The 24,019-nt window shown below is 40.5% G+C and overlaps 1 protein-coding gene and 2 non-coding genes across 3 annotated transcripts; 2 read left to right on the forward strand and 1 right to left on the reverse strand.

The window, feature by feature from the left end:
- Nucleotides 1-1,941: 1,941 nt before the first annotated feature.
- On the reverse strand, nucleotides 1,942-23,412 carry Rab11a (RAB11A, member RAS oncogene family). The gene is made up of 5 exons (XM_005075551.4): nucleotides 23,245-23,412; nucleotides 14,171-14,366; nucleotides 12,777-12,970; nucleotides 11,512-11,592; nucleotides 1,942-2,328 (listed from the first exon to the last, which is right to left on the reverse strand). Exons 1-5 carry the CDS (start codon nucleotides 23,282-23,284, stop codon nucleotides 2,189-2,191), a joined length of 651 nt encoding a protein of 216 aa, XP_005075608.1. The 5' UTR covers nucleotides 23,285-23,412; the 3' UTR covers nucleotides 1,942-2,188.
- Nucleotides 12,189-12,318, forward strand: LOC121137698. Its single transcript, XR_005875009.1, has one exon. It is a non-coding gene; the product is annotated as a small nucleolar RNA SNORA11 (small nucleolar RNA).
- Nucleotides 23,413-23,701: 289 nt separating the features above from the next.
- On the forward strand, nucleotides 23,702-23,773 carry Trnaq-cug. Its single transcript has one exon. It is a non-coding gene; the product is annotated as a tRNA-Gln (tRNA).
- Nucleotides 23,774-24,019: the final 246 nt, after the last annotated feature.

Below are 24,019 nucleotides of genomic sequence, written 5' to 3' on the forward strand. Positions count from 1 at the left end.
TAAGAAAAGCATCTAAAGTTAAAACTAATCAAAAGCAGGGTCAAGCACCAAAGTACTTAGGACTGCCTTGAGCCTAGAGTTGTCCCAGTAAATAAAACTGTAATGCTTCCTACTCAGGACAGTTTGTCTCCTGAAATTCAACTCAACACGAAGACTCTTGTTGACATGCAAACAAAGTCACTTTCTAATACCTAATGTTGCTTGGGACTCTCCCAAAATCCAACCATGTCCAAGTGCATTAAAATCTATTTTTGGTTAAAAAAAAAATTAAAAGCTACTCTTAGTAATTTTTGATTCACTACATAATTTCTTTTTTCTTAGTTTTATTTCATAAATCTCCTGCAAATTTTTAATAAAAAAGAGATGGAAGTTTTCCCTGTGTCTAGTGACACTGTTAGACAGGAAAGTACAGAAACTGTCACCACTGTTCCTCGTAATACTTCTCCAAGAGGAGTATAACTGAACTACAAATCTAAAGCCTCACCTCAATTGACACTGTTGTCCCCCAATCCAAGTTTTACTCAGCAATGCAAGGAGCTATACTCTCTCTCACTCATCAGAAGCAGTATGCCATGGTTGCATCCAAAGCATTCAGAGGAAAAATATAATCTGACAACACTGGGAATAGTCCCCCTATAACTGTTTATTAGGATGAGAATATACTCCAAATCAAAAACTAAAAAAAAAAAAGATCAAATTACAGAGCATGCATAAAATACAAAGTAGCAATTTATAAATAGACAGAATATTTATAATCAATACACTAAAATAACAAATAGCTACAAAAGGAAAACAAAATGACTGACTAAAGCAATGCCTTCTGTGCTCCCCACACATCATGAGCACTGCAAAGAACAGAAGATTAACCATGAATCGTAGTCATCTATGCAAGCCCACACATTTTTTTTTTGCAGGTATCCCATCATCCTGAACAATATCTTTGCAGTTAACTTTCAGAAAACTGCAGAGTAAGTGCTTAATATTATCCACAAGGAAGTAAAACTAAGTATTAGTGTGCACATTTCTGAATGAGAAACTAGTTGCTCAATTAATTTCAATTATGTAGTGGAAAAATCTATTTCAGGACCCTACAATGCCTAAGTGCATTCTACTTAAACTCAAGGTACTATTTCATTTTACATACTAAAAGAACACATGCCTTTAAGTGGTACGACTTGAGCATAAATTAACCTCTCACTGCATTCTTTAGACATACTAAAACCAAGGGTTTAACTGAACTACATTCCATTATACACTGTACAACTCAAATATAAGCATTGTTAAAATAATTACCCATGCTTGTTGGTGGATATGGTGATAAAATTAGGCTGCATTTCACTTACTAGAAGGGTTTAAAAACAAAATTAACACTTCAAAATGCTATATTACTAGCATTAAGCTAGTTATTGCATGAGTAATAAAAATGTCACACAACCCACTGCTGGGAAACGAGACTGGTTAAGCTACTCAGGCTGCCGATCACTGCAACAGAGACACCTCAGACAGAAGCTCACTAGCCTGCCAGGCAGCAGGTTAACTTATGACCCCATAACCATGATGCCCTACACAAAATATAACAGTCCTTTATGTTTATTAAGATAATTCTTTTTCAGGAAAAAGAATCCCCATCATCTTGGATGCTTACAAAAACTAAAGAAAAAATTTACAACATAGACCTATTAAGGCATTTTAGAAATTGACTTCCACAATGGAAAATCTTCAAGCTCTCAAAATGCTGTTGTGTTTATAGGGCAATCCTTAGGTCTGTCAAAATATGTACTGCATTGAGAAGAGTGTCTTACAAGCTGCTCTGTGCAAAATAATAGCTTATTTCTAAGGATGTCTTAGATTTGATCAGGACCAATAGGTCTGAGTTTCAAGTGATCAAGTTCTATTATGTTCTACAGTGGCAGGCTTCCATGATGAAGAGTAAACAATAACTGAGGAATTCAAACATTCAGTTTATTAAACTAAGGCTAGAGAAGCCATAGCATGAAAAAGAACTGCAGTCATCCAACACAAAGTTTATGATTTTATAAAGCCAAAATCAAAAGACTCAAGACATGAGAAGATTCTTAAGTGTGAGGAAATAATAAACACAGAAAGTGACCACAAGAATTACAAATATATTTAAATCTCAGACCTGGGAAATGGACTATACACAGCCTTCTAGGGGAAGAGAGACGCCTTAGATGTTCTGACAGCACTGCACCTTTGGCTTGTTTTCAGTGGTAGGTGGGACATGAATAGGAACCACATTGTTGCTTGGAGACATGTCATTTTCACGTCTGTCTGACATTTGCTTCTGAGAAACAATGCGGTATATCTCTGAATGACAAAAGAAAGAGAAACACTTAGTGTGTGTAAACCCATAAAGAAGTTTGTCTAAAAGAGACGGTAGAGACAGGTGTTGGTGGCGCACGCCTTTAATACCAGCACTCGGGAGGCAGAGGCAGGTGGATCTCTGTGACTTCGAAACCAGCCTGGTCTAGAGTGAGCTTCAGGACAGGCTCCAAAGCAATACAGAGAAACTCTGTCCCGAAAAACAAAACACAACAAAAAAACAAACAAAAAAAAATTTCTGTTACAGTAAGAAGAGTAACAAGGTTTCTTCACTTCAGAGGGGAAAGTTCATCCATTAATTAAACAGCACCACATTAAACAGTGTCCTATTTATGGGCATAGATCTAAATTAAATTGTAAAAATATATACTTAGCCCCCCAAAAAGTCCACACAAACTGACAAAATGTAAAATAATCTTTACTAGCAGATACACCTGTTTTCTAAGTTCTGTAGGGAAGAACACAACTTCTCAAACATACTAAAATCCCAAGAGCTTCAGAAGAGAAAGGGCCCCTGCTTACACTGTCCTTCTCTGGGGCTAAGGTTAAATTGTTTCAAGGAGATAATCTAACATTTAAATGTATTGTTTTACTTTCATGATATATCAAGATTAATCTTGTAGTCCTACACTAAACATTAATCTTTTAAAGACTAAAAATTTGCTTCATTTGTTGCTTTAGTTCCACAGAGTAGATACCTGAGGAACTACTCAATGTCAGTCAATGTTTCCCCATATCTGTACTGACTTCACTAAAAGTGACTTTACACTGCACTATCTAATTAAACAATATACTTCTCAAGAACAGAGAACAGAGTATATAGGCCTCCATCTTGTCCTTCCAGTATTCTTTCTACAGCAATACCAGCACAAGGAAGGGAAACTCTAGAAACAGGCAATCCAATAGGATGTACTAGGAAGGACACAATCTATATGGGCTCCATGTGTCACTGAAAAAACTGCTCTTGGTGAATTTGTTCATGCAGAAACAGGACAGATACACAATCAGATGAGTATAAATTTTTATCTCTACTATCCAATACAGTAGCTATTTAAATAAAAATTAATACATGGGTAAGCATGGGGGCACAAACCTTTTATCCCCCAGTACTCAGAAGATAGATGCAGGCAGATTTCTGTGAACTCAAAGCTAGCCTGGTCTACATAGTAAGTACCAGGCCAGTCAGGGCTACATAGTGAGACCTTGTCATTAAAAACATCAAAAGTCAATTCTATAAAAGACATTAATAAAACTGGAAAAATTTGAATAGAGGCACACACTAGAAACACTGTGGACACACTAAAATTTTTAGATCTATAGTTATATGATTATGTAGGACCATGCCTTGTTCATATGAGATAAAATGTTTAAACTTTAAAAGTATAAAATTACACAGTAAAACAAGACAGAAAATAAAGATATATATTCAAAGTGTTCCAAAAAGATTGGGTATGATAGCACATGTCTTTAATCTCAGCACTTGGGGGAAAGAGGTAGATGGATTATGAAGCTAGCCTGGTCAACATAGTGAGTCCCAGGACAGCCAGGGCTATGTAGAGAGACCCTTCTCAAAACAAGTTCTAAAACACATCAACCAACTATAATGTGTAAACATTATCTGGATCCTAATTTAAACTGTAATTTTTAAGGAACTCTTGAGTCTGTTTAATATTATTTAGATAGCAGATAGTAATAAATTACTATAAAATTTTTAGTGGTTGTATTATGAATTTAAGTTTCAATTTTTAAGAGGCATATTCTGAAATATTCACAAATGAAATGACTTATTATCTGGGCTTTATTTCAAAAAGGTCATAGGTCAGGAACCTATACTGATGGTTAGTAAAATGGGCTAATATGATCTATTCTGCTTTAGTTAGCTGGAAGCCACACGACAAGAGATAATCAGGCTTTTTTTTTTTCCTTTTTTCTTTTTTGGTGCTGAAGACATGGCACAGCAGTTAATGCTCTTGCAGGATCTGGGTTTAATCTCCACACCCACATGGTGGCTAACAACCATCTGTAACTGCAGTTCCACAGGATTCAATGCCCTTCTTTGGCCTCTATACACACATGTGGTGCACACACATCCATAAAGGATGCATTCAGACACAAACATTAAAAATAAACCTTTAAAAAGCAAGTTCCCCTAAAGTTGAGCAGCAGTAACTTAGTAAATGAGGCTGGAGATACAGCTCAGTGGTTAAGAGAACCCAGTGCTCTTCCAGAAGACCTGACTTAAATTAGCGGCACCCATGTCCAGTGGCTCACATCTGGTCCTAATTTAATTCTAGCTCTGGGAGCTTGTGGCTCCCTCTCTGGCCTCTTTCATCACCCCTACACATGGGGCATATATACTCAACACACACAAAATATGTGAACTAACAAAAATACTCACCAAGACTGTACCTTTTTGTATAGTTTTTAGGGAAGTAGCTAAAATTTGTCTAAGATGGCTGGTAGTGGTTCAAAGGTAAAGAAGCAGCAGAGAAAGAATACAATAAAGACAAGCTATTGATTAAAGTTTAAAGATACGAATACAAAGGGTAACGTGTTGAGGAGATAGGGATAGCCAGTGAGATGCCCAGTGGATAAAGGTACTTGCCTCTAACCCTGACAATCTGAGTACAATCCCCAGAAACTGCATATTAAAAGGATAGAGCCTAACTCCTTAAGGTTATCGTCTGACCTTCCCTTTCACACTCTGGACTTAATGAGCCTCACAGGACACACAATAAACAAATACTTTAAAAATTGTTTTAAGGGGAGGGCCTAGGCCCTGCCCCAAATGATGTGATAGACTTTGATGATCCCCCATGGAAGGCTTCACCCTCCTTGAGGAGCAGAAGGAGGATGGGATGGGGGTTAGTGTGGGGCATGGGAGGATGGGAGGGAGAGGGAACTGGGATTGATATGTTAAGACTGTTTCTAATTTAAATTAAAAAAAATGTTTTAAAAGAAAAAAAAGCCAGATGTGGTGACACACACATCTTTAATCTCAGTACTTGAGAAGAAGAGGCAAAAGGTAGGTGGATCTCTGTGAGTTTGAGACCAACCCAATCAGTCTACATAGTGAGTTCTAGGCCAACCAGAGCTACACAATGATACACTATCTCAAAGTGGGAATAGGGTTAAGGAAAGGAAGAGGGAGGTGAGGAGAGAGGAGGGAGGGAGGGAGGGAGGGAGGGGGAGGGGGAGGGAGGGAGGAGAAAAAACAGAAAAAAAAAAGAATGCAATAGAATGGAAATGTGTCCAGGGCAAAGAAAAGGAGTTCCCTTTAGACTAGTGACTAAGAAATAATGATAATCATCAACTCGTGGTTAAACTATACCATTCATTCTTTATGTTGTCCATAATACCTAACTGGATAGGTCATCTTTTTGAAGAGAAAATCATTAAATATGTGATCCCTATTAAAATGTAACTTCTTTACAAGATGTTCTGAAGATTAAGTTAGGGGAACAACATCAAAACACCAGAGGAGAAACAAAGGGAGACTTCTTAGAGGACAGAAAGGTGAATAATTAAAGAGAGCTCATTTTAAAGCAAGAAACCTGAGCAGTGTTGTCAACAGTCTCCAAGCGCTGCACTCGTCAAGAAATGGTACTGCTGCTGTGTTTACTCCTGTCACTAAAAATGTATCCACTTTTGAAAAATACCAACAAGGCAATAAACAAAAGGAAACAGGAAAATTTTTTCTTCAGATCTAAATAGTTATGAAGATCTCCACAAGTAATTTACTTAAATCTCATGTTGGGTGTGTCATCTTTTGATAAGAAAATGGTAACCAGGAACTGTCCAGCAAGGATCTGATTATAAAGAGTTACTTCATGGTGGGGGAGAGGTCAGTAATATGTTAAGTCAGAGCAGGTTCTATACTTCCCTCAAAGGCCTGAACCAAATGAATGTGATTAGTTAATTCTCATGCAGCCCCTTTTCAAGATGTCCAAGGGTTAGGAATACCTAGAACAAAGCAATCCTGTTTTGTCTTTCACCAAAATCTCTCATAAGAGAGTTAAACATAAAGTGAAATGCAGATATATCATAGCTTTCAATGTAAGGCAAAGCTTTTTTTTTTTAATGTGTTGGAACTGTGGAACAGCTGGCAAAATAATTCTAAGGAGATCACACACATCTGTTCCCAATTAAGGAACAGAGTTAAAATTAGTTAGCTCCAATAGGTGCTGGAGGGATGGCTCAGAGGTTAAGATCACTGGCTGCTCTTGAAGGACCCTGATCTGTCCCACACACTCACAACGCAGCTCACAACCACCTCTAACTGCAGTTCCAGAGAGTCTGACACCCAATTCTGATCTCCTCAGGCATGTGGCACACATACACACACTCAGATGTATGTACACATAAAATATAATTTTTAAAAAAAATTCTTCAGTTCCTTCAAAAATTTTTAAAGCCCAGGAGCCTGGGTAATTTCATTACAGCCTCTGCAGAAGCTTCTTGTTTGCTAAGCTCATCATGTATATTTCTTAACGATCAAAAAAGGTTCAGATTTGAGACAGTCTCACATTTTCTGCATCAAGTGAGAACAAAGTTACCACTATCTCTAATGAAGAGAATCAGTACTTGGCTGGCAAGATGGCTAGTGAGTAAAGGTGTCCACATTTCATCCTTGGGAACCATCCGGCAGAAATGACTCCTATACTTGTCCTCTGACCTGAATTGTACTGCTCACATACACAGTCACATACATGCACACAAAAATAAAATAGAATTCAAAAATTCTAATGAAGTTAATACCTGGTAACTTTAGCCCCTGCATTTTTATTTATTTTTCAGACAAGGTCTTATTATATGGCCCAGGATGACCTCATACACATACAGCCCCCATACGCTGAGATTATAGGTATGTACCACCAAACTGGCTTTGGCTTTGTTTTAAAGATCCAGTATGTTACATGAATTAAAGTTATTTCAGGCATAGAATTAAGAGTTTAGTCTTCAAATTAGGAATTTACTTTGAACTTACTAATTACATGGAGAAACCTGGCTAACAGCACCTCAACTAAAGTTCAAAGTTAGAACTACCAATAATGAGACAAACCTATTATCAAGAGCTTCCTAAATGATGAACTGAAACCACCTACGTGGTGTTCCTGCTATAAACTGTACACTGCAGTTTAATCATAAACTCAAATTGAGAAACTGACAAGTGGCCTGTACCTTTTAAAAATGCTAAGGTTGGTAAACAAAGGAAAACTGAAGAAACCATTGTCAAGCAGTGACAGGATAGCTGAATGGAATATATGATCTGATCCCAAACTTAAAAAAAAAACTAAGCCGGGCGTTGGTGGCACACGCCTTTAATCCCAGCACTCAGGAGGCAGAGGCAGTCGGATCTCTGAGTTTGAGGCCAGCCTGGTCTACAGAGCGAGTTCCAGGACAGCCTCCAAAACAATACAGAGAAACCCTGTCTCTAAAAGCCAAAAAAAAAAAAAAAAAAACTAATAAAGTTTTTATTGGAACAACTGGCAAAATATTAAGTAAGGACTATTGCTAAAGACTGATGTCATTAAGTCACTATGTTGTGGTTATAGGTATACACAGCACTTACTTTCACATGGTGCTGTGTGTGTGTGTGTGTGTGTCTATGTTTGTATCTGTGGGGGGGGGGAAGGGAAGAGGTAAATGGAAAGAAAAAAGGCACTAACACTTAAGGAAAATGGCGTACAGCTACTCACAAATCCTCTATAATGTTACTGTAAATTTTAATCACCTCTGAAAACAGTGGTCAAAAACCCTGTCTTAGGGATGAAGCTCAGCTGGTACAGTGCTTACCTGGCATTACCAACACAGAGTTGGATCTCTAGCAGCATGCCCCTCTCCAACCCAATCTCCTGGTGAACTTGAGGCAGAAAGGACAAAGCTGAACTGAAAGGCAGGGGTGGAGCAATCCACCAGCCCACCTTGGCACTAGTCAACTACTCAAAGCACCACCAGAAAACTCATCTCTTGGAATCACTGAGGATTAAAGGATATAAAAGTGTGGGCCAGGCGTTGGTAGCACACGCCTTTGATCCCAGCACTCAGGAGGCAGAGGCAGTCAGATCTCTATGAGGTCGAGACCAGCCTGGTCTACAGAGCGAGTTCCAGGACAGCCTCCAAAGCCATAGAGAAACCCTGTCTCGAAACACCCCCCCCCAAAAAAAGTGTGGGTCTATTACAAAACATTTCCAATACTATGTTACTTAACATTTGGCTCAGTGGATAAAGGGAACCTCCATCAAGCCTGATAGGCAAATGCTGTAAGGAGTTGTCCTCTGACCACCACATGACCCCACCCCTGATATAAATGAATAAACAAGATTTAATTTTTTTTAACTAAAAATTAAGCTAAGTGCTGTAGCACATGCCTTTAATCTCAGCACTTCCAAGGCAAAGACAGGTGGATCTCTGAAAGTTGAAGGCCAGCTTGGCCTACATGGTGGAAAAACAAAGACAAAGTAGAACCTGCAGGCATACTGTGTATTCAACAAAATACTGCAAGCTTAAAACAATCTGCAGTGAGATCACTCAGAACATTATTTTTAAAGATAGTATGTATCACAACTGTCTATTCTCCTCCAGCTCCCTATTGACTATTAAAAAAAAAAACAGTTTTACAATATGGTGGCACACGCTTTTACTCCAGCACTCTGCAGGCAGAGGCAGGTGGTGGATCTCTACGTTTGAGGCCAGCTTGGTCTACAAAATGAGTTCCAGGACAGCCAGGGCTACATAGAGAAATCCTGCAGATGATAGATAGACAGACAGACAGACAGACAGACAGGCAGGCAGGCAGGCAGGCAGGCAGGCAGGCAGGCAGGCAGGCAGGCAGGCAGGCAGGCAGGCAGGCAGGCAGGCAGGCAGGCAGGCAAGTAGAAAGAATAGATGCAAGTCTCCAATATTTAATATTTTAACAAGTTTTTTTTTTCCATGCCTTAATTGCTACTTAGTTACTGATTTATCAAATGTTCATTATTTACCAGGAATAGCTAAGCCCTTGACAGGTATTAACTCATTTTTGGAAACTACAGCAGAAGTATTAGTGACAGATCATTCTTTTCTGTGGAGTAAGGATAACAACACAACAACAAATCCTTTAGGTAGCAATAACAAGTTAAATTGCGCCTTATCAAATCATACTGCAGAAACTTAAAAGCACAAGTGCTCTCATGAAGAAAACAATTACTAACCAAATGTATTTGAAACTTTGTTAGACTTATTTTAAATTATGTGTATGTCTATATGTGTGTTCATGCTTATATATGTGCAGGCACTCTCAGAGGCCAGAAGAGGATGTCAGATCCTCTGGAACTGGAGTTACAGGTGGTTATAAGCAGCCTGACATGAATAGTGGAAACCAAACTCTGGTCCTCTGGAAGAACAGCATGTATTCATAACTACTGAGCCATTTCTACAGTCCAACATATCTGAATTTTACAGATGAAGAAATTAAAGTCTTTGAAGGAATAAGTAACTTGATTAGTAAGATTATAGCTCCAAAAATAAGTGAAGGAATCAGGTTTCCTAGTCTATTATCTAAATTCCTAGGCATATTACATACATTTTTTAAACAATAAAAATATTATACAGTTAAAATTCTGCTCCCCTCTAATACAACTACAGCATTAAAACGTGTACATTATAAGAAGAAACTAAACAATTCTATGTATTAATTTTCAGAACAGCACATAAGACTTCTACTACATGTTGAATGGATTCAGATTCATAAGATCTTTTAAAAGTAATACATAATGCCGGGTGGTGGTGGTCCATACCTTTAATCCCAGCACCCAGGAAGCAGAGGCAGGCAAATCTTTGTAAGTTTGAGGCCAGCCTGATCTACAAAGTGAGCTCCAGGACAGTCAGGACTATTATACAGGGAAACCGTATCTCAAAAAAACAAAAGAAAGAAAGAGAGAAAGAAAGACTTAATATAGGTGTCCTGGAAAATAACCTATGAAAGTACTTCCTGGGCCGGGCGTTGGTGGCGCACGCCTTTAATCCCAGCACTCGGAAGGCAGAGGCAGGCGGATCTCTGTGAGTTCGAGGCCAGCCTGGTCTACAGAGCGAGTTCCAGGACAGCCTCCAAAGCCACAGAGAAATCCTGTCTCGAAAAACCAAAAAAAAAAAAAGAAAAGAAAAGAAAGTACTTCCTAATAGATTAAATGTACTGATAATTTGGTTGTTCTAATAAAGCCAAAGTAAATATGAGTCAGCACAAATAAAATGTCTTCTTTTCCAAGAAGCTGACTTGGTTATCCACATTCCAAAATAGCATGAACTTTGTCTCTTTCCCATTACTCATTTAAACTTTTCTATATGCAGACTTAGCAGATTTTATTTATAAGGAACACACTCCTATATCATGGAAAAAGTATCAGTGCTTTTTTTCCCCACTTAATTTTGGTGTAATTTCCCTAGTTTTTTTCTAATTTCTGATCTCTGTGTGTGTGTGTGTGTGTGTGTGTGTGTGTGTGTGTGTGTGTGTGTATCTGTCTGTCTGTCATGTGTGCAGGTACCAGCATCAGAGCCCCTGACACTAGAGTTAAAGGTAGTTGTGAGTCACCCCATATGGGTGCTGGGAACACAACTCAGGTGCTCTGGAAAGCAGTAAGTATCCATAAATTTTGAGCTATCTGTCCAGCCAGATTTTTATCTAATTTCAAAAGACATTTATATCACTCTATAGTCACGATCTCAGTATTTACCTTATGAAAGTACATTTCAAAAAAGAACATACATGAGAACATGTAACTCCATCCTTTTGACTATGAAATGTAGACTACATGGCCTGAACACAAGAAAATGAACAAATTACTTTCAAAGAATTTTTTCCCAGATGAATTCAGTGACTGAAGTTCAATGTGCAAGCATTGTAACTGTGAACACCAAGGAACTCTTACTATATTTGCTCTTAAATGATAGCCATTTTCAGATGGCATAACAGTTTCTTAATTAATTTGTTTAAATCACTTCCAAATACTCCAGATTTCAGCTGAGCAGTGGTGGTGCACACCTCTAATCCCAGCACTCAGGAGGCAGAGGCAGGTGGATCTCTGTGAGTTCGAGGTCAACCTGGTCTATAAAGCCATACAGAGAAACCCCATCTCAAAAAACCAAAAACTCCAGTTTTCTCTGGTGTTACCTGAAAACTACAAATCTCACCTGTTAGAATTGTCTGAAAAGCAGCTTCAACATTTGTAGAATCTAGAGCAGATGTCTCAATGAACGACAAACCATTCTTCTCTGTAGAGAGAAACGAAATTTTCAGTCTTGCGAAATTTGATTGTTGTTTAATAGAGCTGATGATCCAATCCAGGGCCTCACCAATGCTAGGAGAGCCTCTATCACTGAGCTACCTCCCCAACTGTTCAAGGTCTAAAACAGCAGATGTGAGAAGCTCATGATCACAAAAGGGAAGATAAAAGACTAAGACCTAGCTGGCCGTGGTGGTACATACCTATCATCCAGCTCTTGAGAGGCAGAAGCAGGACCAGGAATTCAAGACCAATATGGACTACACAAGAAAGTCTCCCAAAACACCAAACACTTAAACCACACCAACTTCTGGAGTGGTAAAAACACTGTTCTATTTAAATTTAATTTAATTTAATTAAGTTAAATTAAAATTAACAGTAAGAATTTTTCATTAGCCTCTAAGTATTGCTGCAAATAAATACCACCACAGGAAATAAATGAAACTATTCAAAATATATAACTTATCATCGAACATCCCAGTATTTCCAGCCCTAGCCATCCTCCCTAGCAAGTACATAACTAGAAGCATGTTTACTTAGAATTTTGTTACTACACTATTTGGAAACTTAGAAAGTTAGAGGAATGGGGTGTTCTCAGAGCAGGGGCCTAGAGAATGGCTTCTCTGTTTACAATACACCCAAGAGGAATCTGGGGCATTGTAATGAGGGGCAGGCACAGCACTGCATCTTCTCTGTGAGCAGATCCCTTACATGCAAAAAGAAAAAAAAAAAAGGAAAATATTCACAATATTTTCACTAATACAACGTCATGACTTCCTAGCCAGTGCAGTGCTACCAGAAGGGCATCAAGAAACAAGCAGATCCTACATAAAGCCCAAAGTGCTCAGCTTCTAAGTAGGTGCACCCTTGTCGGTCCCTGACACGCCTTGGCACACTACTTTTCAGACTCACATAGAATGGCCTTGCTAAAGAATAGAGGCATAACGAGCTGGGCGTTGGTGATGCACGCCTTTAATCCCAGCACTCGGGAGGCAGAGGCAGGTGGATCTCTGTGAGTTCGAGACCAAGCCTGGTCTACCAAGCGAGTTCCAGGACAGGCTCCAAAACAAAATAGAGAAACCCTGTCTCGGGAAAAAAAAAAAAGAATAGAGGCACACGTTCAAAAAGAGAAATGCAGAAGCACTGTAATACTATGGAGTTCACATTACTAACCTGCAAAAGCTCTTGCTTCATCTGTAGGAACTGCCCTGAGGTGGCGTAAATCACTCTTATTACCCACAAGCATGATAACAATGTTGCTATCAGCATGGTCTCTCAGTTCTTTCAGCCATCGCTCTACATTTTCATATGTGAGATGCTTAGCAATGTCATAAACCAGTAAAGCGCCTACTGCTCCACGATAGTATCTGCAAGCACAAACAATTGTAACTATCAAAAGACAATCACAAAGTAGAAGGGAACACCAGAAAAAACTCAAAACAGGGATGGTATAGGGCAGGGAGATGGCTCTGGTAAAGAACTTGCCATCTAAGCCTGAGGATCTAAATGAAAATCTCCAGAACCCATGTAAAAGCTGAGGACAGTAATCCTGGTCCTCCTACGTGAGATGTGGGACTGAAACAGGAAAATCCCCAGAAGTTCATATGCCAGGTAGCCTGGCTAAACAGCAGTGAACAACAAATACTGTATGTCTCAAACAAGGTAGAAGGTGAGGGACAATGCCCAAGGTTGTCCTCTGACCTCTATACACAGCAATAATACACACATGTACACACTAACTTATGCATGGACATACACATACATGCACATACACACACACATACACACAATATCTGTAGATGTGGTAGACAGTAGTTGTCCCTTACATGAGACATGAGGTATTATACCTAGCCATCCACAGTCCAAAAATATTAAATGGAAAATTTCATAAATAAATAATTCATAAGCTTTAAATTGCCACCATTTTAAGTATTGTGATGAAACTTCTCAGTGTTCCACTTCATCCAGGCCAGCACATGACTCATCCTTTTGTCCAATGTACTCACACTGTATAAACTACCTGCCTGTTAAAGTCTCTTTGTAGCCCTCCCATTATCTATGGTCTTCTCTATGTCCAAGTAACCCTTAGTTTACTGAATAATGGCCCCCAAAAGCAACCAGGGCATGCCAAAGAAAAGCTGCAAAGGGTCTATTAAGAGGAAAGATACAGGGGCTCAAAACAGTTAAGAGCACTGGTTGTTCTTGCAGAGGAAGGACAGGAGTTTGTTTTCTAGCATCCACATAGTGGTTCACAACCATTTGTAACTCTACTTTCAGGGAATCTAATACCACTTTCAGGGAATCTGCTACCATCTTCTTACCTCCACAGTAGGCACGAATGTGGTACACATACATATATGCAGGTAAAACATTAATAAAAAAAACATCAAAAAGAAAACAAAAACCCACAAATGGAAACATTCAGGGTTTGTGGTTGCAGGCATCTAGGGAGGGTCTTGGAACACACCTCCCAAGGTTAAGATAGGACTACTATGCCTTCACAATACTTAAAGTCAGCAATCCACATGATACCAACCTATGCCAGAACTGATAAACCATGAACTTACGCAGATGTTATGGCCCTGTACCGCTCCTGCCCTGCTGTGTCCCATATCTGCGCCTTTATTGTTTTCCCATCAACCTGGATGCTTCTTGTTGCAAACTCTACTCCAATGGTACTCTTGCTTTCCAGATTGAACTCATTCCGAGTAAATCGAGACAGAAGGTTACTCTTTCCAACACCAGAATCTCCAATAAGGACAACTGAAAAGATAAAGATAAAAAATTAATATAAGCTGCATGAAGGCAAGCACATTCAGAATACCAACATGCTTTTAATAGAAGGACGTTCAGCTTCAAAATAAATACAAGCAAAGATTTTAAAGAGGCATAATACCAAATAGCTTATGTCTATGACCAATCAATTAAAATTTTTGCTCTATAATTTATTTCTATCTGCATAATGGCTTTCACACATTATCAACTCAGCACAGATCAGATATAACACCCCATCTAAAAAATACCCCTCTCTTTTTGTCCTATCTTGGAACTCAAACCCAGAGTCTTACACATATACCGGACCACTGATACATATCCCCCGCCCTTAAAAATGCAATTTTGCAATTTTAATCATAGGGTATCGTAGCCACCGATGCAAACATTAATTACCTTTAATCTATAGCAACCCCACTACCTTAGAAAGTATTCTGAAAGTTAAACCACAACTTGTGTTATTCATGTTTTAGACACCAAACAAAATACATCAGTGCATAGAGTGCATAAACGTGTACATTCTACTAGTTTCATTGAAGACAAGGTGTGATGTGAGACCTGAAACACATCTAAAACATGAGGCATGACATGAGGCTTACAAGCTTTGCTGCTCTGGTCATAGAAACTATAATCATCTTTAATAGTTACACTTCACAGACTGGCAGAAAGCCACAGGGGCACGTGACCTCGCTATGGACAAACAGGAACCCTCAGAAGCTAACAATTCTGACATACTGAGTCAAAGCCAAAGTAAAGAGGGAAAGCACTTTCACTTAGGACTCCCTAAAAAATTTAAAAACAAATTTTGATTATACTCACTTCCTATGAATAGAAGGCAGTTTATTTACTAAGTAACTTCTCTCCAAAGTCTATGACACTTTTTAAATTTTCAAATAGGGCTAGTGAAATGATTTAACAAGTAGAGACACTTGCTGCCAAGTCTGAGGATTAGAATTCCATCTCTAGGACCCACATGGTGGAAGAGAGCCTACTCCTAAAGTTGTCCTCTGATCTCCATGTGTGTGCAGAGCTCACACATGAATGAATGAATGAACGTAATTTTCTGTGTGTATAAACATGAATCTCTGTGAGTATGCTATGTATGTGTATGGGGGGGGCAGTGCCCAGGGGACAGAGGAGAATTGCAGTAGAAACAGGTGCTGAGAACTGAACTGGACCTTCCCTAATAACAGCCAGTTCTTAATCACTCAGTCACCTCTCCAGTTCCAATGAATGTAACTAAAAGAATTTAAAAAAAAAAAAAAAAGAATTTTGAGGGGGCTGGAGAGATGACCCAATGGTTAAGAGCACTGGCTCTTAACAATTCTTCCTGAGGACCTAGGTGTAGTGATATCTTTCTTGTAAAATAAAGCCTGTCTGAGAAATCAGAGCAAGACATCGCCACACCCAGGTTTATATTTGATTCCTAATACCCACATGATAGCTTACAACCCTCTAACTCCAGACAACAGTTTGTAATTCCAGTTCAAGGATCCGATACCCTAGTCTGGCCTCTGCTGATATTGCACACAAGAAGTTCACAGACATACCAAAACACCCCACACATAAATAATAAAATAAAATAAAAAATTTCTGAGCTAGGCATAGTACCCCTTTAATCCCAGCATCCAGAAGGCAGAGGCAGGCAGATCTCTGAGTTTGAGGCCAATCTGATCTACATATCCAGGCCAGCCAGGGCTACACAGTGAGACCCAGTATCAAAACAAACAACAAAAGGAAACAGGAAGTTGAGAAACAAGTTGAATTGTTTAAGAGAGGGTCTTGGCAGAGGCAGGTGGAATCTCTGAATTCAAGACCAGCCTGGTTTATATAGAGTTCCATGTCTTTAAAAAAAAAAAAAAAAGACAGACAGATAGACAGACAGACAGGGAGAGGGGGGGAGAGAGAGAGAGAGAGAGAGAGAGAGAGAGAGAGAGAGAGAGAGAGAGAGAGAGAGAGAGAGAGAGAGAGAGAGAGAGAGAGAGAGAGAGAGAGAGAGAACGATGGCTCAGCTGTTAAGAGCACTGACTGCTCTTCCAGAGGACCCAGGTTCAATTCCCAGCACCCATATGGTAGCTGACTACTATCTGTAACTCCTGTTACAGGGGAATCCAGGGGATCCAACACCCTCACAGACATGCATACAGGCAAAACACCAATGCATATAAAGTAGGAATAAATAGGTTATTAAAAAAGAGAGAGGGTCTCTCATTCTGGAACCAAGGTTGGTCTAGAACTCAAAATCCTCTTGCTGAGATTATAGGTGTGTGTCATCATGTCCAACTTCAGACAAGTTGTGTTGAAAAAAAAATGAGTTTAAAGAACAATGGGGGGTACATGTCTTTGATCTCAGGAGGCAGGTAGCTCTCTGAGTTCAAAGCCAGCCAGGTCTACAGGGCAGTCAAGGCTACACAGAAAAATCCTGTCTTAAAAAAAATAAAAATGGGTTTATAGGTTTACAGAATCTGAGCTAGACAATATTTTTCCTGCATAAAAATTTTTTGTTGGTATTGTAGTGAACACTGTATTTATTTCTGATTGATACAGACATCAAACTAGAAAATCAACATGAAAGGCTAAGGCCAGTGAATAATAAGCCATGCTTTACTCAAAAGTCTGGGATTTGATGGTACGTGTGGAAAGAAGGCTGACTGCACTCCAGCCAGAGAGCCCATTGTGCACACCTTTCTCTTCACAGAAGTAGCACTAGCTGGCCCTATAACAACTATGCATTATCAAATGCATATCTTTCCGGCTTCCTCTATCAGCTGATTCAGCAAGAAATCCCTGCAGCAGTGACTCTGTGCAGCAAAGAGAAGTTATTTCTATCTTTGTCAGTTAGAGGATATTCTAGTAAACAGACATTAAATGCTTTTACAGGATGTCAGGGAAAATAATGTCAAGGTCATGAGAACAAAACAATGCACTTTCAGTTTTACAGAATGGTTAGTTAGTAGGCTGATTTCCAAACTCCACTACTGTAGATGTTAAGTTGAATCCCAGCTTCTTTAATAGAGCATCCCTATTAATAAGATATATTCACTGTTGTTTCTTAGTGTAAGAGGCTAAATAGTCAGAGCACAACTGGGGGGGGGGGTTCCCAGCCAAGAACCTAGTCTGGGCTTCAGCCAAAACTCCCTACACCTTTCCTGAATAGCAATCCTTCAGCAACTCCAAGAGTACAGCAGAAACTTAGGTCGGGAGACGGTTCAGCAGGTAAAGGCCCTTGTTGCTAAGCCTAAAGACCTAAATTCAATCCCATGAACCCACATGGTAGAGAGGATAGAATCAACTCCAACTGTCTTAGACTTCTATACATACACACCATGGCATAAGCCCATACACCACCAAAACAAACATACATTCATACATATAGACATAAAGTAAATATGTATAATTTTAAAAAGGGAGGCAGGCCGGGCGTTGGTGGCGCACACCTTTAATCCCAGCACTCGGGAGGCAGAGGCAGGCGGATCTCTGTGAGTTCGAGGCCAGGCTGGACCGACAGCCTCCAAAACAGAGAAACCCTGTCTCGTAAAACCAAAAAAAAAAAAAAATAGTAAAAAGGGAGGCAGAAAAACCTGCTGAGGAAATTTACTTTGAATCACTTCTGGTCCTACACTAGCATCAACACTAACTAGAGGGTATGTATAGTGAAGAAGGAAAAACCAAAGATTAGCACACATCTAATTAATTCATAGACACTCCCATTTCAACCAGTAATATAGAAGTCAGTCACAATTTAAAGCCAAAGAACACACAGGAGCAAGGCCTCTAGCTAACATCACCTTTCGGTGGGGGAACACCTTCAAAGAACAATGTATAGCTCACACAGAAACTCCAGCAGTAGCTCATGTTTTGTTTTAAAACATTAGTCATTCTTGAACTTTTTGGGGGGAGGGGTGGTTTCAAGACAGGGTTTCTCTGTGGCTGTGGAGTCTGTACTGGAACTAGCTCTAGTAGACCAGGCTGGTCTCGAACTCATAGAGATCCTCCTGCCTCTGCCTCCCAAGTGCTGGGATTAAAGGTGTATGCCGCCACCACCCAGCGTGTTTTTTTGTTTTTTGTTGTCTTACTTTATGTATATGGATGGTTTCCCTGCATGCAAGTATGTACATGACAGGCATGCCTGGCAGGTCCCCTGGAACTGGGATTAAGAATGGCTGTGAGTCACAATGTATGTGTTGGGAATTGAACCAAGGTTCTCTGTAAGAATAACAAGTGTTCTTAGTTGCTGAGCCATATCTGCATGTTTTGATCTCTACTTTTAACTAATGACTAAATTTACTATCTCACCAACATCAAATCTTTATACCATACTAAGGTGAAGAATCCACCCCCATGTAACCAATTAACTTTATTATTTGAAAAGCAGCAATAGTTTGTAAACAACTCAACATTCACAAATGCTCTAACACTATAAAAATTATACCAACTAGCTACTGACAAGATCTCCCAGTTCTTGTGTGTGTGTGTGTGTGTGATGAAATGTGACATGATAAGGAGAGATGTTTCTATTTCCTAACCAAATGAGAAATCAAAACAAGTGATCTATTTAAGATGGATGGAATGAATTACCTAACAAACAAAAGAAAATTCATTGGTCACCATTAAAAAACAAAACAAAAATCTTAGTGGACCTTTCTCTGTGGACTCAAAACTAAATCATTTCTAGTCCAAATACATTTTCTCATTAAGATGACAACATTTATATTTTCCCCCCAGTGGTGCTAGGGATCTAAACCCAGGGCTCATGCTAAGCACATGATTTATCACTGAGTTATTACCCACCACTGGTGTCTTGGTTTTTGTTTGTTTGTTTGTTTTAATGTAGGAAACTATATGTTCATAACCAATAATTAAAGAAATCAATTTCTGGGTCAGCAAGATGGCTCAGCAGATAAAGGCACTTGATGCCAAGGCTGATGGTAGAAAGAGAACAGACTTCTGACCTCCACACACTCACCATGGCACACAACCCCAGCATCATACAGATAATCACATGGATGGATGGATGGATGGATGGATGGATGGATGGATGGTAGAATAAAAATGTAAAGGAATTTTCAGTAATTTTTACACATCTATTACTAATATCTTAGGTTGAATGGGCATATATTTATGTATTCTTCAATTTTAGCCATCTATAGAGCAGATACTAAACATGACTGTAAACATAAATAACAGTATCTATATAACAAATATCAATAATTCCTAAAATAATATAATGCTTCCCTAGAACTTAGTCTCATCTGCTGAAGCTCAACCCAATATCTAATATTAATTTGTTTGCATATATGCTTTACATATTACATATACCGCAAATATCAGACTGCTAAATACTGTAAAAGCAGAGCATATTCATTATTATTAAATTTAAAATTTCTATCTCTAACCACAGTTAAGTATTTTTACTATTGTTTTGTTGTTATTTTCTGAGACAGGATCTCATTCTGTAGCCCAGGCTAAGCTCAAAAGCATGGTTATCCACCTACCTCGGCCTCCCAAGTACTGAAATCACAGGCACGAGCCTCCATGCTCAGCTCATATTTAGTTTTATACTTCTCTAGTAAGCTCATTTACTGTTTAACTCCTCACCAGACATACAGAATACTGGCTTTAAAACTTACCAGCTGAAATCACTAACCATTTTCATACTGTTTTTCAAAAGCTTGGAATTATTTCTACTTTCAAGCACACTCAAAGTCCAACCTCACAAGCCTTTAAAATAAAATGCACCAATAATGCTGAAGTCTAGACAAGTCCTCCCAGCTTCCTCAGAATCTGAGTTGCTCAACCAAAAGTTGTGAAAGAAAAGCTACCAAGATTGAAGACAGGGATGGTTCTACTGATGATCAGCTGATGGCTTGACACCTGGAAAGAAAAAGCCAGGAAAGTAGGCTATGCTCCCACCTCTTCCAGAAAGTGCCTCTCTGACTTGGTGTCCAGCCACCTGCCTATCCCACAGCACCTTAACCACACTGGTTATGTGCAAGGTTAACATGTTTTTACATAGTCACAGCATGCTTTTAAGAAATAAAACAAACTCCCTAGGTTTCACTGCAAAGCATTAGGTAAACTTTAATTTTCAAGAACAAATACATGATTTAGAACTGTCCTCATCTGCCCACATCACATTCCCATTTAGACTACTCCACTCCATGTGATAAACATATCCCTTCATGTTCAATGTTACAAACTCCAATTTCCTTCCTTAACTATGCAGTGTGCTAGGTTAGCCTTCTCCAAAGTAAAAATGCTATGGTTCATCTTAGAATAAATCTCTGTGGAATGAAACCATTTTAAAATAATTGTATAAGTAAAAAATTGGCTAAGTAATCAGTGTTGAAATGAAAAATAAAGTGACTCATATCCTGTAGCAGTTTCTAAAAAGTGAAAACTCTTCTCAGCAGAATTTTCTAAACACCCAGTCTTATACAGCAAAATGTACAAAAAATAAAACCAGAACCCAGAGAGACACAAAATAATTCAGAAGTCTCTTAGTTCTGTGCTTCTCTATAAAGCTCCCACGTTCTTTAACATCAAGACGGTGGTTTGGGGAGACAGCTCAGGGGGTAAAGGTGCTGCCCATCAAGCCTGATGGCCTGAGCTCCACCTGAGACTCACGCGGTGGGAGGAGATAACTGACTCCCAAAAGTTGTTCTCACCTCCGCACGTGCTATGTACACATTAGCACACACATCAATAAATGTCACTTTTGAAAATTTTAAAAGATTTATGACTCAAAAATCTGACAAGAACTGTAGCAGTTTCATTTATAACCATTTGTTAAGTCCTCACAAGAGCTAAATTTTACAATCTCACTTATTCCTCAAAAAGGTATCACAGGATTTCCTTTACTGAGGAAACAGAGGCTCAAAAAAGGTGAGCAGGGGAAAATAATATAATTATAATCTCAAAAAATTTTTAAAAATACTTTTGAAAAGTGAACTTTTCCAAAGTCACAGGCAAATATAAAACGCCAGTGTTTTCTAGGATAAATTAACATTCCTAGGAAAAATAAACAGCTTTCTATAGCCAACCTTCCCATTCCAAATCAAATAGAAATAACTTCAAAACAGACTAGGTACTCACTGTCATTACGCAGTACTTAACCGCAAACGCGCCTGGGATTTAAGTAATTTCACATCATCTCAGATGCCTTCAGCATTCTAGGTCTCCTATTTGTTTTGGGTTTAGTTTTGATTTTGATTTTTTGAGACAGGGTCTCACTATGTAACTCTGGCTGGGAACTCACACGATCAGCCTCCCTCTGCCTCCTGAACGCTGGAATTTTAAAGGCTTACCACAGCACACCAGGCTTTCCTATTTGTATTTTTAAAGTTTGGTACTTTCCTATCTGTAAATTATTTTCCAACATGGTAGTAAGGGCAGACACTTAAGGTACTTACCCTATAAATAACTACCCGGAGGGATAAATAATGGTAAGGGTGTACCAGCTGCTAATACGCCAAGACTTGTAACTTGTATTTGGTAACGCAAAAGAAGTATTTCCTGCTTCATCATTTAAGTCAGCCACTCCTGGCACCCAATGGCAAAGCCAGAAACACCATGCCTCACACTCTTGAAACTCCACCCTCCACAGTAAAGCTTTAATAGCAATGGCTTCTTCCTCTCTGGTAACGATCTTTGTTCAGCACACTACTGATGGCTGCCCTTCTGAATCAGGAGCAGAGCAAGACTACGAAAGTGAGAGCGCATTCATGAACAAAAAAAAGCGTTCACTGTACTCTCTTCACTGGGAACTGTATCCTTTCACTTCGGCTTCTTTCCGGACTCAACCAATAAGCAATTCTCTGTCTACTCCCCATCCTCCCGAGTTCTGTGAACCCGCTTCACATTTTCCCCTACCTTGCAACAAATTCTTGGTTTCATTAAAAGAGCACGCCACCACTTTAACCCTCTCCCACAGTTTGGGAAAGGTATGTGGTGGCCAACCAGGGCTCTTCCCTTCCTGTTGGATCCTCCCAGTATTGCAGCAGGAAGCAACCAGTCCACAGTGATAAGCTAGCTAGTATTTGTGCAGCGCACAACCTTTCCTGTTCGGGAACTGGGCCTTCAGGTCTGGCAGGGATAACAGCCACCACCCATCCGCAGCCCCTTCTCGAAAGCCAGTAAAGGAGTTATCCGGGTCTGGAGGTAGCTGGGCAGGGGCAAGAGAAGGAAGGGGGTTAAAAAGGCGAGGTGGGAAGTCATCTGCCGGCCTGGACACTGCGACAAGTGCGCGCACGCCAGGGGTGATGGACAGCCCCTGTGGCCCTCCTTTGCGCTCCCTCCCACCAGCCGGGTCGCGTTCTGTGAAAACGAAAAGGCACAGAGTTGCCTGTCCGTGGGAAGGGAGAGGGCAGTCCGCGGACACTGACCTCGAGGGCTGCGGGGATGGGGGTGGGGGCCCTGGGACGGGCGAATCTGGCCGAAGCCCAGGAAAGGCTCACTCGGAAGGAAGGGAAACGAAACGAAATGAAAAGGAAAAAACAAACAACAAACAAACAAAAACCCCACAGAGTCGGTGCCCCAATATGGGTGCTGAGCCTAGGCAGGGGCCTGTCACAGGGGGATGTGAGGCCGGCGGCGTGCATCCAGGAGGGAGGGAGGGGCCCGAGATGCCCAGGGAAGAAACTGCACGGCCGTGAGGAATGCAGCCATCGGGGAAGACACATAGTGAGGGGCGATGCGGCCCGGCAGCCCTCCCCGAGGCGCAGGAACTGCGACGACCCGCGGGACCCCCGTCGGGGCGGCAGGGAGGAAGCGCTGAGGCGGGCTCCGTCCAGGGCAGGGCTCTAGCCCTCGCGCGGGTCCCCCGGGATGTCTCGGGCCCGAATGGGCACTCGGCGGCCCAAGCGCTCACCTTTAAAGAGGTAGTCGTACTCGTCGTCGCGGGTGCCCATGGCGCGGCCGAGGAGCTGAGGGGCGGGAGCGGCGGTGGCGACAGCGGCGGGACCAGGGGGCGTCGCTGCAGGGGTAACCCGAGCGCCGAGCTTCAGCTGCCGGACCCGGTGAAGAGCCCCGCCCTGGCCCTGCGTCACTTCCGTCCTGCCCCAGCCCCTCACAGGAAGTACTTCCGGAGAAGTGGCGCCCCGCTGAGGTGGGCAGGGTGGAATGCTCGGGAGTGAGCTCCGCTCTCTCACCCGGCTTGGGAAGGCTTACATGGAAAAGTCTTATAATGCCCGGCTGCATAAAGTCCTACAGGCCTTTGGCTTGTTTTTTCCTCAACCATGCAGGGGAGAAAGGCGTAGTGTTTATTTCCGGTCGGGGGCGGGACTTTGTTACCATTAGACATCCAAAGCCGGCACTTCTACCATACCGGTTCCATGGTGTAATGGTTAGCACTCTGGACTCTGAATCCAGCGATCCGAGTTCAAATCTCGGTGGAACCTGTCTTTTGTCATTATGTTTATTCATATTGAATGACAGAATAATTGTATTATATCTGCTTTTGGGTTGAATCACTTATAGTATTTACCTATGAAGATTTCACTAATGAATCTCCAGTGGTGTCTGCTACATGGAAACCTGGACATTTAAGCCCTTAGTTCTTTTTTAGCCTTCGAGGAAGCTTGTTTCTTGATTCCTTATGCTGGAATTTTCTACCCTACGCTTCAGTTAAGGATAGGCACTTCTCA

This window comes from Mesocricetus auratus, unplaced genomic scaffold (assembly GCF_017639785.1).
Source record: "Mesocricetus auratus isolate SY011 unplaced genomic scaffold, BCM_Maur_2.0 Super-Scaffold_100691, whole genome shotgun sequence".
In the NCBI taxonomy this organism is placed as follows: domain Eukaryota; kingdom Metazoa; phylum Chordata; class Mammalia; order Rodentia; family Cricetidae; genus Mesocricetus; species Mesocricetus auratus.